This window comes from Rhea americana, unplaced genomic scaffold, assembly GCF_003343005.1.
Source record: "Rhea americana isolate MKP2758 unplaced genomic scaffold, rheAme1 scaffold_458, whole genome shotgun sequence".
NCBI classification, from domain to species: Eukaryota; Metazoa; Chordata; class Aves; order Rheiformes; family Rheidae; genus Rhea; species Rhea americana.
In genome coordinates this window covers 13,226-32,947 of record NW_028186599.1, presented here as the reverse complement: position 1 = coordinate 32,947, position 19,722 = coordinate 13,226, and the positions used below count along the sequence as shown (strand labels likewise).

The window sequence follows — 19,722 nt, the reverse complement described above, 5'->3', positions numbered from 1 at the left end:
GCTAAGTTATCTTAAAGGTTGCATGTCAAACTAGATTTATGCACAAAAGAAAGATCAATGTAACATACTGATCTACTTAAAGACACTGGGGCTGAAAATACCAAAGTGAATACCAATTTATTCTAAAGCACGTATTATCCATAATATACAGCAGGTAATTAGAGAGCTACTTTTAAAGAGGCATTCAACATGATGTACTTACATTATTATACCAAAAGACTGCAGTAGCATGGTCTCTGTCCATAACCAGAGCTATACATGTAGGTTGTAGAAGAACTTTCCCAAATAGATTCTAGCAGAACAGGAAATACTTCTTCCTTACCTTTATACCCAAGAGGAAGTCAGGCAGATATCCCCTTTAACATCCAGCTGTGCCAGGTGAAGCTGTTATTGCCACAGTTCCTGGTAATTTCCTGGAAGTTTTCCCTTAGCTGCTAAGAAGGGCTTGTGTGCATGCATCTTAATACCCAGTAAGCAAAATTAACTCCAGCCACCTACTTACTGCAAATTTGTGCTAGTCTTCCTGAATCTAAGATGTAAAAAAGAAGATGGTAGGAAATGATCTTACTCATTTGAAAATATGTGCCACGTGAGCATAGAAAATAATTACTTTGTATAGCTTTAAAATACTATAAATATTAGCTATCAAAAGTACAGTAAGAGGAGTAGATATAACTAAAATGTGAATTTATAATTAAAATGACAACTTTTGTTAGTGGTAATTGTACGATTTTCTGTTCCAGATAAACACAATGATAGTTATGAAGCAATCCTTCTGAAAATATAGGCTCATTGAGAAAGAACATTAGATCTTTTCTAAAGTAAATATGGCTCTCAGTCCTGATGTTCTGGAAGAATATCTACCATATTTTGCTTACTGACATTCTTCCTAATAACCTATTTTCTTCATGTCTTGCTGTAAAATACTGTGCCTTGGTCTTGCATACTGTCCAGAAGTTCCTGCATTTCAGTCATTAACAATGAAATTCTTCAGTTTATGGAAAATGTAGAGGTGGAGAACAAAAAAAGAATGATATAAAACGTAAATGTTTGATAACGAGAGGCATTTCTTTAGGCAKAAGAAACAAAGAGTGGTTTGAATGAGGTAAATTCGCATTCAGCATAAGCATGAAAAAGCACATGAAATATATCATAAAGGAAAAAAACCGATTGAGCACTTTTGATCAGCCAAAAAAAAAAATCTACCTTGTCTCTGCCTTCTGTCTGCTCTTACAGCTTGAGGAGTAGAATACAGACTTAAAGAAAATCAGTAGACACCACTTACTAAAAACAGAACTCAAAAGACATATAGATATCAAAAGATAAAAAATCTGTTTTTAAGCTTTCTTGAGTTACTGACATTACCATTTGTTATTTTTCTACAATAAAATCTAAATAAAACCCTTTATACTTCATTCTGAAGGTACTCCTTTATTTATAGAAAAAAAACACCTATTGCACTCTGACCATTGTATAATCCCATGTAATTATTTCTTGGCGCATTCTGAACAAGCTGGGGTTTGCTGGTCAGTATGAGTTAAACACAGTATTAAACTAACTAGAATTTGGCATAAGGCATCAACGATAACAATTAGCCAACTCATATTTTCCAGTCAGACGTTCTGGACAGCACAGAAGTATGGAAGAGGAGTACTTTCTGCCAACAGGTAATTAGCGCATTGGAAATCAGCTTTTTCTACATCACGTGGATAAAAACAATAGTGTTTGGTAGTCATTCATCACTCTTTAAGAATTAGAAAAGTGTTTTAGCTTTTAAACATTGTGTATAAATTGGAGGTAGATTTTGCAAAACTTTTCTGATAGATAACTCTTCTAAGATAAATTCTAGGATATTGGAGTTTCAGAAAACTCAAGAAAAAATCATTTTAAAATGAAAAATAATGATCAAAGTTTCAATTACTTAACAAAGTTCATAGCTTTACTTACTTTAGTAGTCCTGTCAACTTCAGAGAGACTATTCAAATGCATTAAGTAGGTATAGAAACATCTGTAGCATCAAGCGCTGGAGTTGTATCTCCTCTTAAGATTCRTTTCAGTTTGCTAAAATCTGTCCCTTCAGACCAGAAGTGATTACTTGTTAACAGTGAAAACCAATTAAAAYATTCAATATATTAACAAAGTTGGCTTGAATTTTGTTACACATGCGCACAGAGCCCCAAAAGTGTGGATTTACAAACTGAGCTTTTAAGATTGTCTTTGGGAATCTAATGATCGGACTGTACAGTGAGTTATTATATAGTAAACCCATACATAGTCCTGTAAATGTTATGGGGTATTAAATGGTCTCTCCATAGCAAGTTGTGGCCTTTGCAAACAGATTGGGCAGACTGAAATAAGAAGGTAAACCTTTATATCACCAATAATGGAGATAAAATGGTGTTTCCCAAGATAAAGGAGTCTAGGGAGCTCTCCTCTGCATACAGTAAATGTGAGCGTATTGCTGTCATTCCAGCTGTCATTTCATTTCCTGAGTTGAGATAGTATTTGGGGTTACAAAAAAAAGTGCTAGAAGGTTGTTCACATCATATTAATGCTTATGACAACAAGGGATCTTCGAGACTGTTGGAATAAATTAGACTATTCAATGAAAATGCCACCTAAAGACAAAAAAGAGTTGAAAGAAGGAGAAGGTCATAGACAGCTTGGCAACAGAATAAGTCCTACATTGAGGGAATAAAAAAAAAGATAGGCAATATCTTATGAGGCAATAGTAGTTAATTTGAGTAGAAACTAACTGGCTCTTCCAGCTATTTATGTTTGAAATGAGAATCAGAATGAGCAGATATGCAGTAAGGAGAGCTAAATCCATTTCTCTCTTTCACTTCTGTAGTTTTGGGCAAGGATTCCTGTTCTACCTGGGGTGGAGGGCATTTCTCAACCTTTGATAAATACCAGTATGACTTCACTGGGACCTGCAACTATATCTTTGCTACCATATGCGATGAAACCAGCCCAGACTTCAACATTCAGTTCCGCCGTGGGCTGAACAAAAAAATTGCAAGGATCATTATTGAGCTGGGACCTTCTGTCATCACTGTTGAGAAAGGCAGCATTTCAGTCAGAAGTGTTGGGTAAGATTCTGGGATGAATGGGGAAAAAATATGTTAAAAAAAGCAAGCAGCTGTACAGAATTTATACCAAAGAAGACTACTTTATACCAAAAATGAATTAACAAATTACAGAAGACAAATAAACACACTCTGTTCCCATTTGTTCTTACCAAGATATCTCTCTGGATGAGTATCCGTTAGCAGTTATTTGAATAAAGTTTATAGTATATTTGTGTAGGCAGAGAGATAAGCTAACCTTCATGGACCAAAATAGCTCTCCAGTTGAAACTATGGTCTCCTAAACACTACCAGTCTGTTTGATCTCTCTTTCAAGTACAGTTGAAACAGTTTATTACTTGAAATTTCTGAGTTTTGCTTGCAACTTGTTTGATTAGAGACTTAAGTAACAGTGAGCTCTCTGAGCTGAAGGTAATATGTCTTTAGGATACAATACAAACTTCAGATTATTCAGCTAACAGAGGAAATACTGGAAGGGTCTACAGAGAAGTTCTTGTGTACAAGGCTGCTGACTGTTTACATTATTCCAGGGATTACCATCTCCAGAAAACAACTATTTTACTACGAATTACATTGATAGGAAACTTTGGGTTCTACCTCATTCATTCTTCTAGACAAACTGTTCCCACACAAGGAAATCCCTCTCCACCCCCAGGAAAGTTTTCAGCCTTTGTTTTGTCTGATAGACAGCATTGAATATTTGCCTATAGGTAATTGCAGTTACTATGGATTATCTGTATTTTGTTAAATTTATCTGGGTTTGTACGATGACGATCATCATAAAAAGATGACTTGCAGCTGTACCTTAATTTAGTAAACTATACCCTGGAACAATTTCCTTATTAGTTTATTTTCCAGGAGAACTATACAAATATATGGACCTAACTCAATGATCTACATTTTAAATTTGTGGTCTTGCATTCGCAAGAATTAAATGCCATAGTTGATGTGGTCTAACATTGTTGATAGCCCTACTTTAAGTGGAAGATTGTTTTCAGTAACCTCCAGGGGTCCCCCTCAATTAGCATTTCTTGTATTTTAAGACATATGTACCGTAAGAAAATATATTTCTTCWTCAGTGTTGTTTGTTTGTAGCATTAGAATTCAGCCACAACAATGAAGACCTAATTCTGCTACACCATTCCCATTATATTTTTCTCTGACCTTCCCAGTTCTTGGCCTTAGCAATAATTTCTATATTAACAGTATGTTGTCTACAGAAACTCTCTGGGATAGTTATCAATAGTTCCACCACAAAAAATACATAAGCACGAGTTCTTGAAACATGTAGCTAGGCCCTAATAAAACCAAACCAAGTGCAGATCCCAAGTTCTGTGCAAATATACTCTCTTTTATTCTTTATGGTCAGTGTGCAACCATAGCCTGGTGGTCCTTTGAAACAGCTAATACTGACTTATAGTCAGTAGAAATTTGTGTGTATCTCGAAATATTACAGATATGGGAAAAAAATCTATATTGTGTTGCTACAAGTACTCAGATTACTATGCGTGTTACTTCTAAAAATGATTACCAATACCTGCATAACATACTGACATAAGAGGGTTAATTTTCTCTTCTTTCTCCTTACAGTGTCATTAAATTGCCTTATACCAGCAATGGAATTCAGATAGCGCCTTACGGGCGTAACATCCGCCTGGTGGCCAAGATGATGGAGATGGAGCTAGTCGTCATGTGGAACAATGATGACTATCTCATGGTTAGTAAAATATCTCATACAGCAGAAGAGAAAATTCTCACTGACTTATTGGAATGATAGGATCTCTTTAGACTTAATGGATGCTTTTTGCATGTGTTTATTATTTGGGTATTTATTCTTTTCCTGCTTCATCCATTCCCCCTGAAGTAAATAAATGTGCTGCTTATACTTGCATTTCCTTTTACTTCCAGCATTGATAGCTAACTAAAGCCACCAATATTGTGATTTGTGGGCATTTTCCTTGGATTTTAACCTTTCCTCTGGCTGATTCAGCAGCTTAAATATTTTGCCAAAGGGATGTTGCATTTGTTTACAGTTAGGCAGAATTTAGTAGYATGTGCCATTTCTGGTGTGCTTCATTTGAACATCTTTTGATATCTAACAGGTGGCCAGTTCCTATAAGTTTTCATATTTTTCCCCAAAAGATTCTGATGTAGTTTAGAGAACAGAAGACCTTTCCTCATGTGGTATTAATGCCACATAAGACACTGAATTCTGAATTGATAAGTCTGCTAAAACGGAGAGATTGTAACCTTGTAAATTGTCTGGGAGATTTGCCAGTGCTACTGTCACCTATGTAACAGGAAACACTTCTATGATGGGTACATGCTATATTCTGTAGACGGTCAGACTCTTTTCCTTGATCTAAGGTTTTTGTGATAATTCATTGATTGTAGCCAGTTGCAATTTTACCACTTCATCATCTAGAGCAGTAGATAACTGAATAACATTCTTCTGAAAAAAAACCTTTCTTCGTGTAACCTTCAATTTCTTAAGAGAACAAACCTGAAATGTGTGCTTATTTAAAAGTAATATAAGCAATGAAACATCRTCATTTCCTTTTCTGTTTTTTTTCCATCTCCTTAGAATATTATCCTCCATCATTTCCCTGGAAATGTCTCCAAATCTTATTCTTTTATTGAGTAAAAGAAACATAACAATCACTACTTGCTGATTCAGAAAAGAAGTTACTGCTTTCAAACCTCTTGTCCCAGTCAAATCACTGAAATTAATCAGAAGGGTCACCTCTAATCATGTTCTTGAACTGAATTTGTACAAGAAAGGTAATGCTGCATACATAATTTTAATTAGAGTGCTCCTTTTGAATGTTTTGTTTTATTTCAGGTTTTGACTGAGAAAAAATATATGGGGAAAACCTGTGGAATGTGTGGAAATTATGATGGCCAAGAGCTGAATGATTTTATGAATGAAGGTAAGATCTAAAGGACAGTCCAAATGGAAGAAGGGCTAATTAAACTGAGTCAAAGTAAAAATGTAATGCTGTACTCGCTTTTCTCTGACTGTTCGGACAATTTTAGAACTGAGTAAAATAGCTCACCAATAAACTTATCTTGATATATGATTATGAACATAATATACGATTATGCCAAACACTTTTTTTGCCACTGTTATTTGCTATGATTATATTTTGGAACATATGGTAAGGATCATACTGTGTCTGCCTCACCTAACTTTCAGAAAAATACAGGTCCATAGAAAGGCACAGTATGTGAGTGAAATGGCAGCATTAGCTGGCAACAAGAATGAGGCTATAGTAAGATTAACATAGTGGACAAGATCATTTACAAGTAACATGTCCCAGTAGGGGTGGATCTTTACAACAAAGTGGTGCGGAGGACTTGACATCAACCCCATATGCAGTTCAGGGGTTTTACTGTACCTTGACTTCAGCAAGGCTTTTGACACTGTCTCCCATAACATCCTCCTAGAGAAGCTCAGGAAGTGTGGGTTAGACGAGTGGACAGTGAGGTGGATTGAGAACTGGCTGAAAGGCCCTCAGAGGGTTGTCATCAGTGGCATGGAGTCYAGTTGGAGGCCTGTGGCTAGTGGCGTCCCCCTGGGCTCTCAGTACTGGGTCCCATCCTGTTCAGCTTATTCATCAGTGACCTGGATGAGGGGACGGAGTGCCTCTGCAGCAAGTTTGCCAATGATACCAAGGTGGGAAGAGTGGCTGCTACACCAGAGGGCTGTGCTGCCATTCAGAGAGACCTGGACAGGCTAGAGAGCTGGGCAGAGAGGAACATCCTGAGGTTCAACAAGGGCAAGTGCAGAGTCCTGCACCTAGGGAGAAATAACCCTAGGCACCAGTACAAGCTGAGGGCTGACCTTCTGGAGAGCAGATCTGCAGAGAAGGACCTGGGAGAGCTGGTGGATGACAAGTTGACCATGAGACAGCCATGTGCCCTTGTGGCCAAGAAGGCCAATGGTCTCCTGGGGTACATTAGGAAGGGTGTTGCCAGCAGGTCGAGGGAGGTGATCCTGCCCCTCTCCTCAGCCCTGTGGAGGCCTCATTTTGAGCACTGCACCTAGTTCTGGGCTCCCCAGTACAAGAGAGACATTGAGCTACTGGAGGGAGTCCAGCGCAGGGCTACAAAGATGATCAGAGGGCTGGAGCATCTGCCCTCTGAGGAATGGCTGCGAGAGTTGGGCCTATTTAGCCTGGGGAAGAGAAGSCTGAGGGGGGATCTTATCAATGTGTACAAGTACCTGAAGGGAGGGTGTCAAGGGGACAGGGCCAAACTCTTTTCAGTTGTCCTGTGTGACAGGACAAGAGGCAATGGGCAGAAACTGAAGCACAGGAAGTTCCACCTGAATGTGAGGGGGAATTTCTTCACTGTGAGWGTGACRGAGCCCTGGAACAGGTTGCCCAGAGAGTTTGTGGAGTCTCCTTCTCTGGAGATCTTGAAGGCCCACCTGGATGCAACCCTGTCTACCATGCTCTTAAGTGACCCTGCTGAGCAGGGAGGTTGGACTAGATGATCTCCAGAGGTCCCTTCCAACCTTACCAATTCTATGATTCTATGATTCTACTTCAGACTTGCTCTAGTCTTGTCTGATGGACTTGTGCCCATTAGCAGGTGGAGCCCATTAGGCATGCTCTTAGAGTATATCTTCTGATTTGGTTTCTTTGGAAAGAACTCAATATACCAAGACCACACTAAACTCAAACCAAACTGCTGTAAGTCAGGATGACTGGAAGATCTACTTCAGAAGCACACTGCTTATCTGAACTGCAGTGCTAGTGTGGAGACACTAAGCTGCACAGTAAGCTGCAATCTCAGATCAACACTGCAGTTTTCTGTACACGTCACAAAGAAGAGTTCTAAAATGAATACAATTTATTTTTAGATTGTGATGGGTTTAACGCCACATGTAGGGAAAACACAAGAATGTGGAATGGGGAGAGGAGGCATGAACTGGCAAATGGAAAAGATAACACCACTGATAGAAAAATGTTAGCAGCTGATACCTTGTAAGGTTGTAGAAGTGATAGATAAGGAAAKAGCTCAGAGAAATGATCAAGGTGTTAAAAGTATACTTTACTGAGTAGACTCCGGATAGAGGACAAAAGAGGTACCATCACAGGAAATTGGACTTGATAGGACCTTTCACAATGATGAAGCAGAATCTGGCTTTTACTATGTCAAAGCAACCATTAGAGAAATTGATACTTTTTTTTCCTGACAAATCATAACCCTTCAATTTACAGGTAAATTGCTGGATACATACAAATTTGCTGCATTACAAAAAATGGATGATCCATCAGAGATCTGCCTGTCTGAGGAGATATCAATTTCCGCCATTCGTCACAAAAAATATGTAAGAAAGATCTTCTTGGCTTTTCTGCACCATAATTTTAACAGAGAAGGAAAAACAGATTAGAAACCATCAGCAGAGTGGCAGTGATTTCATAAATCTAAATGGAAAAAAATAAAGTCAAAAGATGTATATAGCATGATATGAGAAAGAAAAGGACTTTGTTGCATCAGAACAGATTTTGAAAAGGGCCTAGAGGTATTATTGAGGCTGGATTTGTATGGCTTAAAAGCAGGCTTCAAGAACAGGAGTATCTGAAGATGTGGTGAGAAAGATGCATTTCTGGAGAAGGGTTGTAAATATTACTTGTATTCATATTGAAAAACTAATTTGATTTCCTGGAGAACTCGCTTTGACTCAGAATATGAACCTTTTAATACTGTTTCTCTTTGAAATGTGATATTTCAGCAGGCAACATTATGGGCAATATCAACACATCAAAGGCATGTTCAAAGAGGAAATATGTTATTGCCACATGGTGTTTGCCCTGAACACTTTCCTCTTCAGACTGGATCTCCGTAAGACAAAATACTTCATCTGTAATATTCTCACCAATTATTAGGGGTGATTGATGACTCATTTTCAATTTAATGAGAAGTGGAACTAATTCAACATACAAGATCCATCCATTATACAGTGGATTTATATTCCTTTCCATTTGCAGAACTTCTCATGCATTTTAATTCAGCTAAACATTACTAAGGTGTAGCAGACAATCAACAAGAAAATCGTAATTAGCAGTGATGTTGTGTTGTGGTTTTCACATGAGAAAAATGCTACCGGGAACAATTTTGATTTTGTTTTTATATAGGCAATGATCTGCTCCCAGCTACTCAACCTGGTGTCACCAACCTGCAGTGTGCCAAAGGACGGGTTTATTGTTCGTTGTCAGCTTGATATGCAGGACTGCAGTGAGCCAGGACAAAACAATTGTACTTGCTCTACCCTGTCAGAGTATTCAAGGCAATGTGCTATGTCCCATCAAATGGTGTTAAACTGGAGGAATGAAAACTTCTGCTGTAAGTTTAAATGTTTTATAGGCACAAGGTTTTACACAAGCTTGCTGTATATTTTATATAGAGAGAATGATTCTTTACTGGAATTTGTAACAACTGATTATAGAAGTCTCTACTGACATGAATCGAGCAGAAATGATTTTCTTAAAGAAACAGCAGTGGTCTTGGGTAAAGCGTTAAGAGGGGAGACATGGAAACCTCAAAGAAAGAGGAAGCATGAAAGGTGGCTCCTAGATCTACATCAGAGGCTGTTCAATTTGAAGAGAAGTACTCACCATGTGAAAACTGTTGAATTTCCCAAACTTCCAGCAGGAGTCTTTTCTCTCTACTTAGCATATTTTTGTTTGTTTTTCTACTCAGTAAATTAGCCAGCAAAGAGAAACAACTTGTAAACTGTCACTGCAGTCTCATCCTTTTTTTCCACCAATCTTCTTAGCTGTAACTACCAATACAAAGAAAACAGACTAAATCTTCAGCTACTCTCCAAAGTGTACATGATTAGACACATATTTTTTCAAGTGTCTTCTTGTTAGTCAAGTTTTGATTCACTTTTTGAAATGGATCTGCCTGAAAGTTTAACCTATAATCAGTATTACATAGCACAGATTCATTGTTTTAGAAGATGCTGGCCATAAGAGAGTCAAAAGTAACCTAAACTGATGTTATTTCTAAACCAACTCACACATTAGATTACCAGAGATGCAGCTCATACCAAGAAAGAGGAACTTTCAAAATGACGTTGCATAATGTCGTGCTGTCCTTCAGAAATACATTGTTTAATCATATTTCTGTTTAACCTTTATATATCTACATGGCCACGAGCAGCAATTTTTAAAATAAATTGCTTTAACAGGGACGTATTTTTCCTTACCCCTTGCTTCTTATCCTCTTACAGAAGTCTTTGAGATTGGCTACGATTTAGATTTTAGCATGAGAGTAGTGAAGTCCCAATTGAATTATATTCCTGACATCATTACTTGACTTGCATAGTCCATCATCTCATCATTGTTACTTTCCCGACTTCGCATGATTTTGCAGTATCTGTGTTTCTCGTGTCATATTCTTCTATTCTTCTCTTGATCTTCATGTACTGGTGTTGCTCTTCATTTTTTTGCTTTGAATTTAGTCAGGAATTTTCTTTCATTCTTTCCTTGTACTTACTGAAAACTTTACCTATTAAGTTCCGTTGTTATCCTAAAATTGCACTTCTTCCTGAAATCATTCTTCCCCACCACTTCTCCAATGTTATCTTAAATAAATTGTAACCCATTTTATTTTTTGGTTGTTCTGGACTGGTTTTAGTCCTCCAAAATTGTAATTCCTCAGGGCATTTTATAGACTTCGATAAATATTGGTAAGGCACCATGTACAGTCACAGAACTGTACAAAAATTCTTACTTATCAGAGTAAAATAAAACTCAGCCTTCTCCATGTCATGGCAGTTTTCATACTGGCAATAGACAATTACTAGAACTTGTAGTAAAGTGATAAAATGCAAAACTAAGGAAGTAAAAAAATAAGGATTTGCAAGTTAGTGAATGGGAGCCCTTGTCTCCCAAAAAACAAAAGGTGAGAAACAGAACTTGCAAATGAATGCCAAGCATACAAAGGTAATGAACTATTTAGTCTTTGTTGTTTTTTGTCAAATTCACTGCTAACTTTCCCATTTTCCTAGCTCACTTATTTTCCTCTTTCAGATGGAGAGAAAATTCTGCTTGTTATCACACAATAAAACATGTGTTTTCAGTTCTAGACGTTAATATTGTTAGGTAGTTGCAATCTGAAAAATAAATAATGTCTGAGAAGCACAATACAGAAGATCAAGGAATTGTATTCTTCCAGTACTTCAAGTACTACAGAAAATCTGATTTATGGTAGTTTGCTAGACTGCATTATAACCTGCTTGCCATCCTTCAAACTTCTAAAAGGAGTTTCTCATAAATCTGACTTGAAAAATGAATAAAGACTAGAGTGAATATGATGATGATGAATACTCAGATGTTGAACTGAGCATCAGGACAGGGTAAGAGAAGGTTAGTGTCAAGAGTTCACAAGGTCTTCTCCCTCCTTTGTGGTAKATGAGAGAATCTTCCAGTTTACTGTTTAAAATATCTTAACACTTTGCATGGTTATTTGTTACAGCTGTGGGAAAATGTTCTGCTAACCAAATCTATGAGGAATGTGGTTCTCCATGTGTTAAAACCTGTTCCAACCCAGAGTACAGCTGTTCCAGTCACTGTACCTATGGTTGCTTTTGTCCAGAAGGTATCAGTTTTGTGTTCATCTTATCCTGTATGACCTATACAAATCTTTTTTAGCCTATAGCCAGTCAGCTGAAATAATCTTGTTAAACAATGATTCAGCAGTGCATTTCAGGCCATTATGCTATTAGAACTGCAGTTTCTCAGATAACATGAGATAACTGGAGTCATGAACAGTCTCAGTCATGAAAGATCCGTGGTTACTATTCACAAGAGAGCCATGAAAGCATCTTCCTCTCAGGACCGTAATATGTGATRGAATAATTATGTACTATCTGCTTGAAGTTCTGTTTTATAGTATAAATTGAGTTAGATATAATTTATTTCTTCTCTCAAGAAGTAGTGTACTTCAGAGAAGTTCTGAAATATTATAGACATCTTGTAAATTCCTTTTAAAATCATTCAAGATGAAATTGTCTGTAAAAACTGTAATTATGACTATTATTTGGATCTTCTCTTGAAATTTCAGAACTGAAATATTCTCTCGGGTTACTGTGATGTAGGTATTTATATCATCACCATTTTAAAGTAGTCAAAAATAGTATGTTGTGAGCTACACATTCAGAAATAGATTTAGGACTATAAACACTCGAATGTGTAAGATTCCCAACTTAATTACAGTGTCATATGGAGGCAATTGGAAAAAATAACATTCAAGCTTACCATTATTTCAGATTAAGTTCAGTTTTGAAATGAAGACAATTATTTACACTTTCATATAACAAAGTAGCCAAGCCCTGTTATCACTTGTAGAAAGTCAGTTTTATTTTAATTAAGGGCAAATGTCCAGCACATATTCTAATATTTCTATGGGCAGTGACTGTGCAAGAATACCATTCTCATGCCAATTTTGGAAGGGGTGCTAAGCAGGATGCAAGTTATACTAGCCTTAGTGTTCAGTAAAGATATGGAAAAGTGTATTTTTTTTGTTAATCCCCCTTCTCAGGGACTGTTCTTGATGACATCTCAAAGAATCGAACATGTGTTCACATTAAGCAGTGCCCATGTTCACTCAATGGGAAAAAATATGCTCCTGGTGAGACAATGAAAGCAGCATGTAGAAGCTGGTAAGTAGAAATAGGTTCTTTCAAGAGAGAGCGGAAAACATCCTCACCAAATGATTKGAAAATTTAGCCTAACTTTTCTATTGGCAGCTACAAGTGTATCAAACAATCTCCAAACTCACCTTGTTTGAAAGCCATAAACCATATATTGGTAATTGAAGATGGAACTACATTTGTCTCATTTCCTGGTTCATTTCTACAAATATAAATGTTCTTTCATACCATACAAAGCAGTATAATTTTTAGCTGCTGTGTGAAAGGGCAGGTAAAATTAGTACAAAATAAATATCAGTACTTACAACTTCTTTCTGGCAGTCTCAGCAGTTTTAATCATCTTTGCTGATACACAGTGACTTAATACAGGAATAATCTTACATAGAATTTCTTGTTTTCCTCAGTAAATGTACAATGGGTCAGTGGAACTGCATAGACTTACCTTGCCCTGGAAGGTGTTCTCTGGAAGGAGGATCCTTTGTTACCACGTTTGATTCTAGATCCTACAGGTTCCATGGAGTTTGCACTTATGTTCTTATGAAGGTAATTTTCTGAAATCTAGAAATGCACAAATGTATATGCTTTTAGTCAGTCTTTGATTTCCTTTTGTTACACAAACTGAGGTCTTCCTGTGATGTGCATTTATCCTACAAATACTTTTACACAAACACACCTTTTCATTATTTTCTTTCAGAGTTCCAGCCTGCCACACAACGGAACCCTAATGGCTGTGTATGGGAAGTCTGGTTACTCTCATTCTGAGACATCACTTAGTGCTCTAATTTACCTGTCAACAAAGGTAAGCAATCATCCCACAGTCTAGCCAGCATTTCAGTAACCAGACTGGCAAAGTAAGTATTTAAAAGCATTGCTAGTAGGCTGAACTGAAAAAATTTGAGGGATAGATACATGTTTCAGTGCATGCATATGCAGCAAAGATCTGTGGTGCCACATCAGTTCAGGAAGGTAGAGTTTCTGTGCAGAAAACTACAGGATTTTCAAAGTGAAAGCTCAAAACAGTATGGAATAATGTGTGAGAAAAAGCTTGTATCCATCTTTTCTTATTAGATAGGTGATTGGCAATAGAGTGCTTCAGTTAAAGAAAACATAAATACCATCAGTGTAGGTATTTACTTCTCATTCCGTGTCCTCATTCATACAGGACAAAATTGTGATTTCTCAAAATGAACTCCTTACTGATGATGATGAACTGAAGCGGCTACCTTACAGATCAGGTAAAGAAAAAGGGAATGTATGTTAAATRCATGTTATATTACATCTCTATTTTACATCTTTTCTCTAACTACTGCCAATAGCAGAGGTTTTAGAGGAAGGTCAAAAATCTTTCCCAGTACTGTTACTCCTCTCGGGAGCATTGTATGTGGAAGGAGAACACGTGTGTAGACAGAATGCTATAACATTTATTTATGCACCAAAATCTCTATTTTAAAATATTCTTATTCTTCTAGGTGACATCACTATTTTCAAACAGTCCTCAGTCTACATTCAAATGTATACAACCTTTGGGCTAGAACTTGTAGTTCAAACATCACCTGTGTTCCAGGCTCATGTGAAAGTTGGACAACAGTTCAAAGGCAGAACCCGAGGTAAGAAATCTAGTCCCCGTGTGAAAGAGAGAATGTAAGGAGTGTAATTTTGAAAGATTAGTAGTCATTCTTTAAGAATAAACTTTCTTCTCTGGATTCAAAAATACCCAACAAAATTACCTGTGTCAGAAAACTACTGTGCATTTTTAAGAATTTGTTTTGTCCTGGTAACTTTTAAGATAATCAATGGAATTTGATGGGTGGCATTTTTGATGCATAATAAAATACTGATTTTTATGTCTGTTTTATACATGACTTTTTCAAATATGTCTTCTTGACATAATGAAGGAGCAATGAATTAGCCTGGCTGGTCTCTACATCTTGGAGCACACTGAGCTTTGAACGCAATGAACCATCACTATGAACACGATGAACCGTTAAAGAATCCAGAAGCTCCCTAGCTGATAAGAACTAGATGGACATGCGTATGTTTACTTTGAAACAATATTAGCCACCAAGGCATATCCTACATTGTAATTATCTGTGTGGATTTACAGAAAGGCTTTAGATGTGAAAAAAAGTTAAATATATAGTCTGTGCCATTACAGATATTATATACTTCAGAAAACACATGCACAACTATACTAGTATTTCATGGCCTTTCTCTTTTACATAGCTTAAAATCACTGAAAAGTTCTTTTTACCAAAACCAAGGCAAATAATAGAAATTTCTATATGAATTCATGTTAGCAAATAAAGCTGGATTATTTTAACCTGAGAATTTAAAAGGTCAGAATGACTGAATGCAGAAGATACATGCTCAAGGTTTGGTGGCTACTTTACCTACAGTATTCGTTAACACTCCACCACATTTTTATCACTGTGTACAGGAATGAAACATAGACCATTGTGTACATATTCTTTGATTTTCAGTCGTCTCTTGCATTTCTCATGTTGCTAGGTTTGTGTGGCAATTACAATGGAGACACGACGGATGACTTCATGACTAGCATGGATATCACTGAAGGGACAGCTTCCCTGTTTGTAGATTCCTGGAGGGCAGGAAATTGCCAGCCTGCTTTAGAGAGAGAGACTGACCCTTGTGCTATGAGTCAACTGAACAGTAAGTAGTTGATCCTGTCCTGAGTGATCTTTCTAGCTAGCTTTGTCAACTCCTCCATAAACCCAAAGCAAAGGAGTGAAAAGGGCTTGAGAAAATGAGAGGATTGAGTCTCACAGATTCCTTCACCACGGCCAAGAAGTTTCTGAGAATATACCTTTACTGGAAGAACTTACCAGATCCCATTCTAGAGATCTGTGATCAAAAAGGTGAATCAGAGGTTTGTGCTGATATTTGAAAGTGAAGTTGTGGTAGCCATGGAAGTCTTAAACTGTTTTTCACCAGTATTGTGGCTGAAATCCAGATTTTACCTTCTCAGGGCTGCGTTGCTGTTGTACACAAAGGGAAAAAATAAGTGCTGTATGAGGTATTTGAACAAAAGTATAGTCTGCAAGACATACAAAGTTATCCTTTTGTTCTGTCCATCCTTGCTAACAATTCAGCTGGAGTGAAGCATCCAGTTTTGCTGCTAGAAAATAAAAATATAGTTTGAGAAAATCAGTGACCAGCTGGAGGGAATCCAGAGAAGATCAGAAAGGATAATCAGTGGTTTAGAAAGCACGGCCTAAGATGAAGGATTAAACAAAAGGGGAGAATATAACTCAACAAAGAGAAAAGTGAGTGGGAATGCAATAGTTGTTTTCAGATCCATTAAAATGAAAATAATATATTGCCTTCCATATCACTGGTAGGAAAGATAAGAAATAATCTGCAACATAGCCATTTTTTCTGGAAGATTAGTTTTCTGATGATCAGCAGATTGTGCTAGCATGTTATGGAATCTGTATTACTGGAGGGCTTTAACAGTAGCTAGTCCACTTTTAGTCAGTAATAACAGAAGCACTTCTGGTCTTTTGGGGGGCTTTTGAGATCCTTTCTAAGCCTCTCTCTCTCTTCTTCATCCCATTTTCCTAACTTCCTCTAGTATTTAATATCCACAACTTTTTTTTCTTAGAAATATCTGCTGAGACTCATTGCTCTGTTCTTACTAAGAAGGGTACAGTGTTTGAGAAATGCCATGCTGTGGTGAACCCTATTCCTTTCTATAAGGTAGGAACTTAAGATAGATGGTGCACAGAGGTAGTCCAAATATGGACCAGAATGTACTCATGTACAGTATGCCACTAATGTTAATCAGCAACATGCAATAGGTCAGGAACAAGAGTATTTCTGAAAATTACATTTCCACTGTACTATAAGCCTGGCTTAACCATGGACTGCCAGTCTGAACCTTAGGAATCAGAAGGTATTTTTGCTCACACTGCAATTCTGCTTATCAACAGCTTTAACCATGTAAAATACTGATTTTCCCATATGTATAACTGAGCTCATTATATTTGCCTATCTGTATGAAACATTTTGAAAATTAAAAATGAAAAGCAGTGAATAAACAAAGGCATTGTTTTAGCTACTTAGAATATTTTATTCCGGTCAACCACACAGTTAATCTGATCATTTTGATCTGTGTTCTAGTTACACAAAAAATGTATTTTGCGTGGCTTACCTCTGCTGGTCAGGAATTTTAACATTTACAGATGTCTGCTCCGTAGTTACAGAGTATTCTCTATGTGTTGGGTTTCAGAGATGCGTCTACCAAGCCTGTAATTATGAGGAGACTTTTCCCTATATTTGTTCTGCTCTGGGATCGTATGCACGAGTGTGTAGTTCAATGGGTTTAATCCTTGAAAACTGGAGAAACAGTATGGACAATTGCAGTAAGTAATTGAACCAAGTCCTGAAAGTATGCCATCATGAAAATTCCCATGCTTGATTCACCTTTGACAAAGTTGAATGAGAATCCGTATTTTAAAACTACAGATTAGTCATTATAACTACTTATTGCTCCAGTAGGCCAACTAGCTGGCATAAAAGCCATATTCCCAGGAGCTGCTGACCTCACAGATATGTCAAAACTCAACAAAACACCTTAAACAGTAAAGTAGTATCCTAAAGAGTGTCCAAATCACCTTAAGAGCAGTGAAAAAATAGACAAAGGAAAGAAAAGGAAAACAGAAATGGAATAGCAGATATCCAATACATAAACTCTCTGCTAGAGATCAAGACTACAGTGCCTGAAAGTGGAAAAAAACATGTTTTCCTGCTCTATTTTGGCTGCTGGAAAAAAGAGTTGTCATTTAAGATTATATCAGAGTAACTGCTCATAGGCTTTAAGGTGAATACGTGGATGATTCCAGGACTTGATATTTAAATAATGAAACTAACAGGTAAATGAATCTGTAGTGTGCCACAGGATAAGAAAGAACAAAGAAGGGCTCTGGTTGGAGATGTGATTTTGTTATTATGCAATTTAGACAGCAGCACCATTTTCAAAGTTATATTAAAAATATTGGTATTTCTATAGAGCTTCTTTTTGCATAATTGCATTTCAGGATACACGAAGAATTAATAAAATAATATTTAACCTTTATAAAATTACCAACAGCTCCAAAGTAGGTTTTAAGACCTTCTCTGAAGTGTCTTTCACTGCAGATTCATATCCTCAGGCAGAGGAGTAAGAGCATTGAAGGTCTCAATAGAGTAAGCGTTGAAGCTATTGGTAGAATGTGTGCAGCACATGGCTCTGAACCTAGCATCTTTCACAGGGAAGAGGAGAAGAAAATGAAATTTAACAGAAACTCTTGTCTTGTTTTGCAGCCATTACTTGTACTGGCAATCAAACGTTCAGCTACAATGCTCAGGCATGTGACAGGACATGCTTGTCACTCTCCAATCGAGCCCTGGAATGCCATCCGACTGACATTCCTATTGAAGGCTGCCATTGTCCTAAAGGAACGTACTTAAACCACAAAAATGAATGTGTTCGTAAATCTCATTGTCCCTGCTACTTAGAAGATAGAAAATACATTTTACCAGACCAGTCAACAATAACTGGTGGGATTACCTGGTAAGTTTGTCAGGTTYAAAGATGAGCAAACTGAAAATGAGAAGGAGGTGTCTTCATGTGTCTGCTTTGCTTTTAATAGAAAAGGATTATTTTCTGAGACATCTTTTGCGCTCCTTCCTAAAATACAAACACCATTAAAGGAATGACTTGAAAAAAACAAACGACTTTAAGCTTCTAAATGCTAAGGAAAAAATTGGAGAATATTAAGTAAAATCTGATCATTTCTGGTAGATCATAGTACAAGATTTTGCCAACAGCATTTGTACAACTATCTACAAACCAGATGATAGCTCACTATTCACTTTCAAAACTGATGTTACTGTATACTGCAGAAAATAGAGAAGCAAATTGACATGTTTCATTTTGGAGGAGGAGCTAGTAATATAGATGAAAGATTTCCAGTGGTGAAAAATGCRAACTCATCATGCAAAAACTTAAAAATTTCTTTATTAGGAGAGAATTGCACTGAAATTCCCCCCTGCTTTTTTTCCCCCCCCAGCTACTGTGTTAATGGGAGGCTAAGTTGCACTGGCAAACCTCAAAATCCTGCAGGTATGGGTCTGGCTACAGCTTACTTTGAATAATATTCTTTTCCTCTATATTATAAATTCATAACTTCACAATCTCCTGTTTCTTTGTCTTCCTTTTTTCTAGAAAGCTGCAAAGCTCCTAAGAAATATATATCATGTTCTGACAGGTTAGAAAACAAGTATGGAGCTACATGTGCCCCTACCTGTCAGATGTTAGCCACTGGAATTGACTGTGTGAGTTTCACAGCTCTGTGATATAAATACTCTGAGAGGAAGAATATTCTAGTTGTTACGTTGAACTCAAGAAGTCCAGGATTCAGCTCCTTCTAGTATAATGAATGGAGATATTTCTTCTAACATGAAATAGTTAAACATCAGACTTCTTCGCACAGACTGTAGACACTAACAATGTATATAAACTTCAGAAAGTGATTAACTGAATTCATTGAGTAAAAATCCATGACTATCACTTCTGGCTCAGGTACTCCATAACCTGCATGTCACTGGAAACTGTTAGAACATTAAGTATAAGCTTCCTGTTCTATTCTTCCCCAAATACCTGCTAGTGACAGTTACAGGTTGCAGGAGATGTAGGCTAGAGGAAATTTTGGTCTGTCCTGTTAGGGCTTTTCTTACACTTTTAAGGAAATTGACTGACTGGAAGAATTATAATGTAAGAGGCTTCCTTCATAAAAATAAACTTATACTGTATTTGTCCAGAAAGTTAGTAACATGGAAAGATAATTTTTTCAGAGTCTTCAAGAATATTTGCTATCTCACACAACAAACATATTTTACAGCTTTAGTGAAAGTAGTATAATTAAGTAGTATATTAGCACCAGTAAAATCATAAAATTCAGA

The 19,722-nt window shown here is 37.0% G+C and overlaps 1 protein-coding gene across 1 annotated transcript in view; it reads left to right on the top strand.

Moving 5' to 3' along the window:
- The window catches only part of MUC6 (mucin 6, oligomeric mucus/gel-forming), a gene marked incomplete at its 3' end in the record, with an annotated part of 88,356 nt that overhangs the window by 55,870 nt on the left and 12,764 nt on the right, over nt 1-19,722 (top strand). The window contains exons 4-20 of the mRNA XM_085316228.1: nt 2,852-3,092; nt 4,680-4,806; nt 5,932-6,019; nt 8,318-8,427; nt 9,236-9,443; nt 11,583-11,705; nt 12,648-12,768; nt 13,164-13,302; nt 13,454-13,558; nt 13,922-13,994; nt 14,229-14,366; nt 15,268-15,429; nt 16,382-16,476; nt 17,009-17,141; nt 18,082-18,331; nt 18,831-18,883; nt 18,986-19,095. Of these exons, the coding sequence (XP_085172354.1) occupies nt 2,852-3,092; nt 4,680-4,806; nt 5,932-6,019; nt 8,318-8,427; nt 9,236-9,443; nt 11,583-11,705; nt 12,648-12,768; nt 13,164-13,302; nt 13,454-13,558; nt 13,922-13,994; nt 14,229-14,366; nt 15,268-15,429; nt 16,382-16,476; nt 17,009-17,141; nt 18,082-18,331; nt 18,831-18,883; nt 18,986-19,095 (2,276 nt within the window). The remainder of the gene's footprint in view (nt 1-2,851; nt 3,093-4,679; nt 4,807-5,931; nt 6,020-8,317; nt 8,428-9,235; nt 9,444-11,582; nt 11,706-12,647; nt 12,769-13,163; nt 13,303-13,453; nt 13,559-13,921; nt 13,995-14,228; nt 14,367-15,267; nt 15,430-16,381; nt 16,477-17,008; nt 17,142-18,081; nt 18,332-18,830; nt 18,884-18,985; nt 19,096-19,722) is intronic.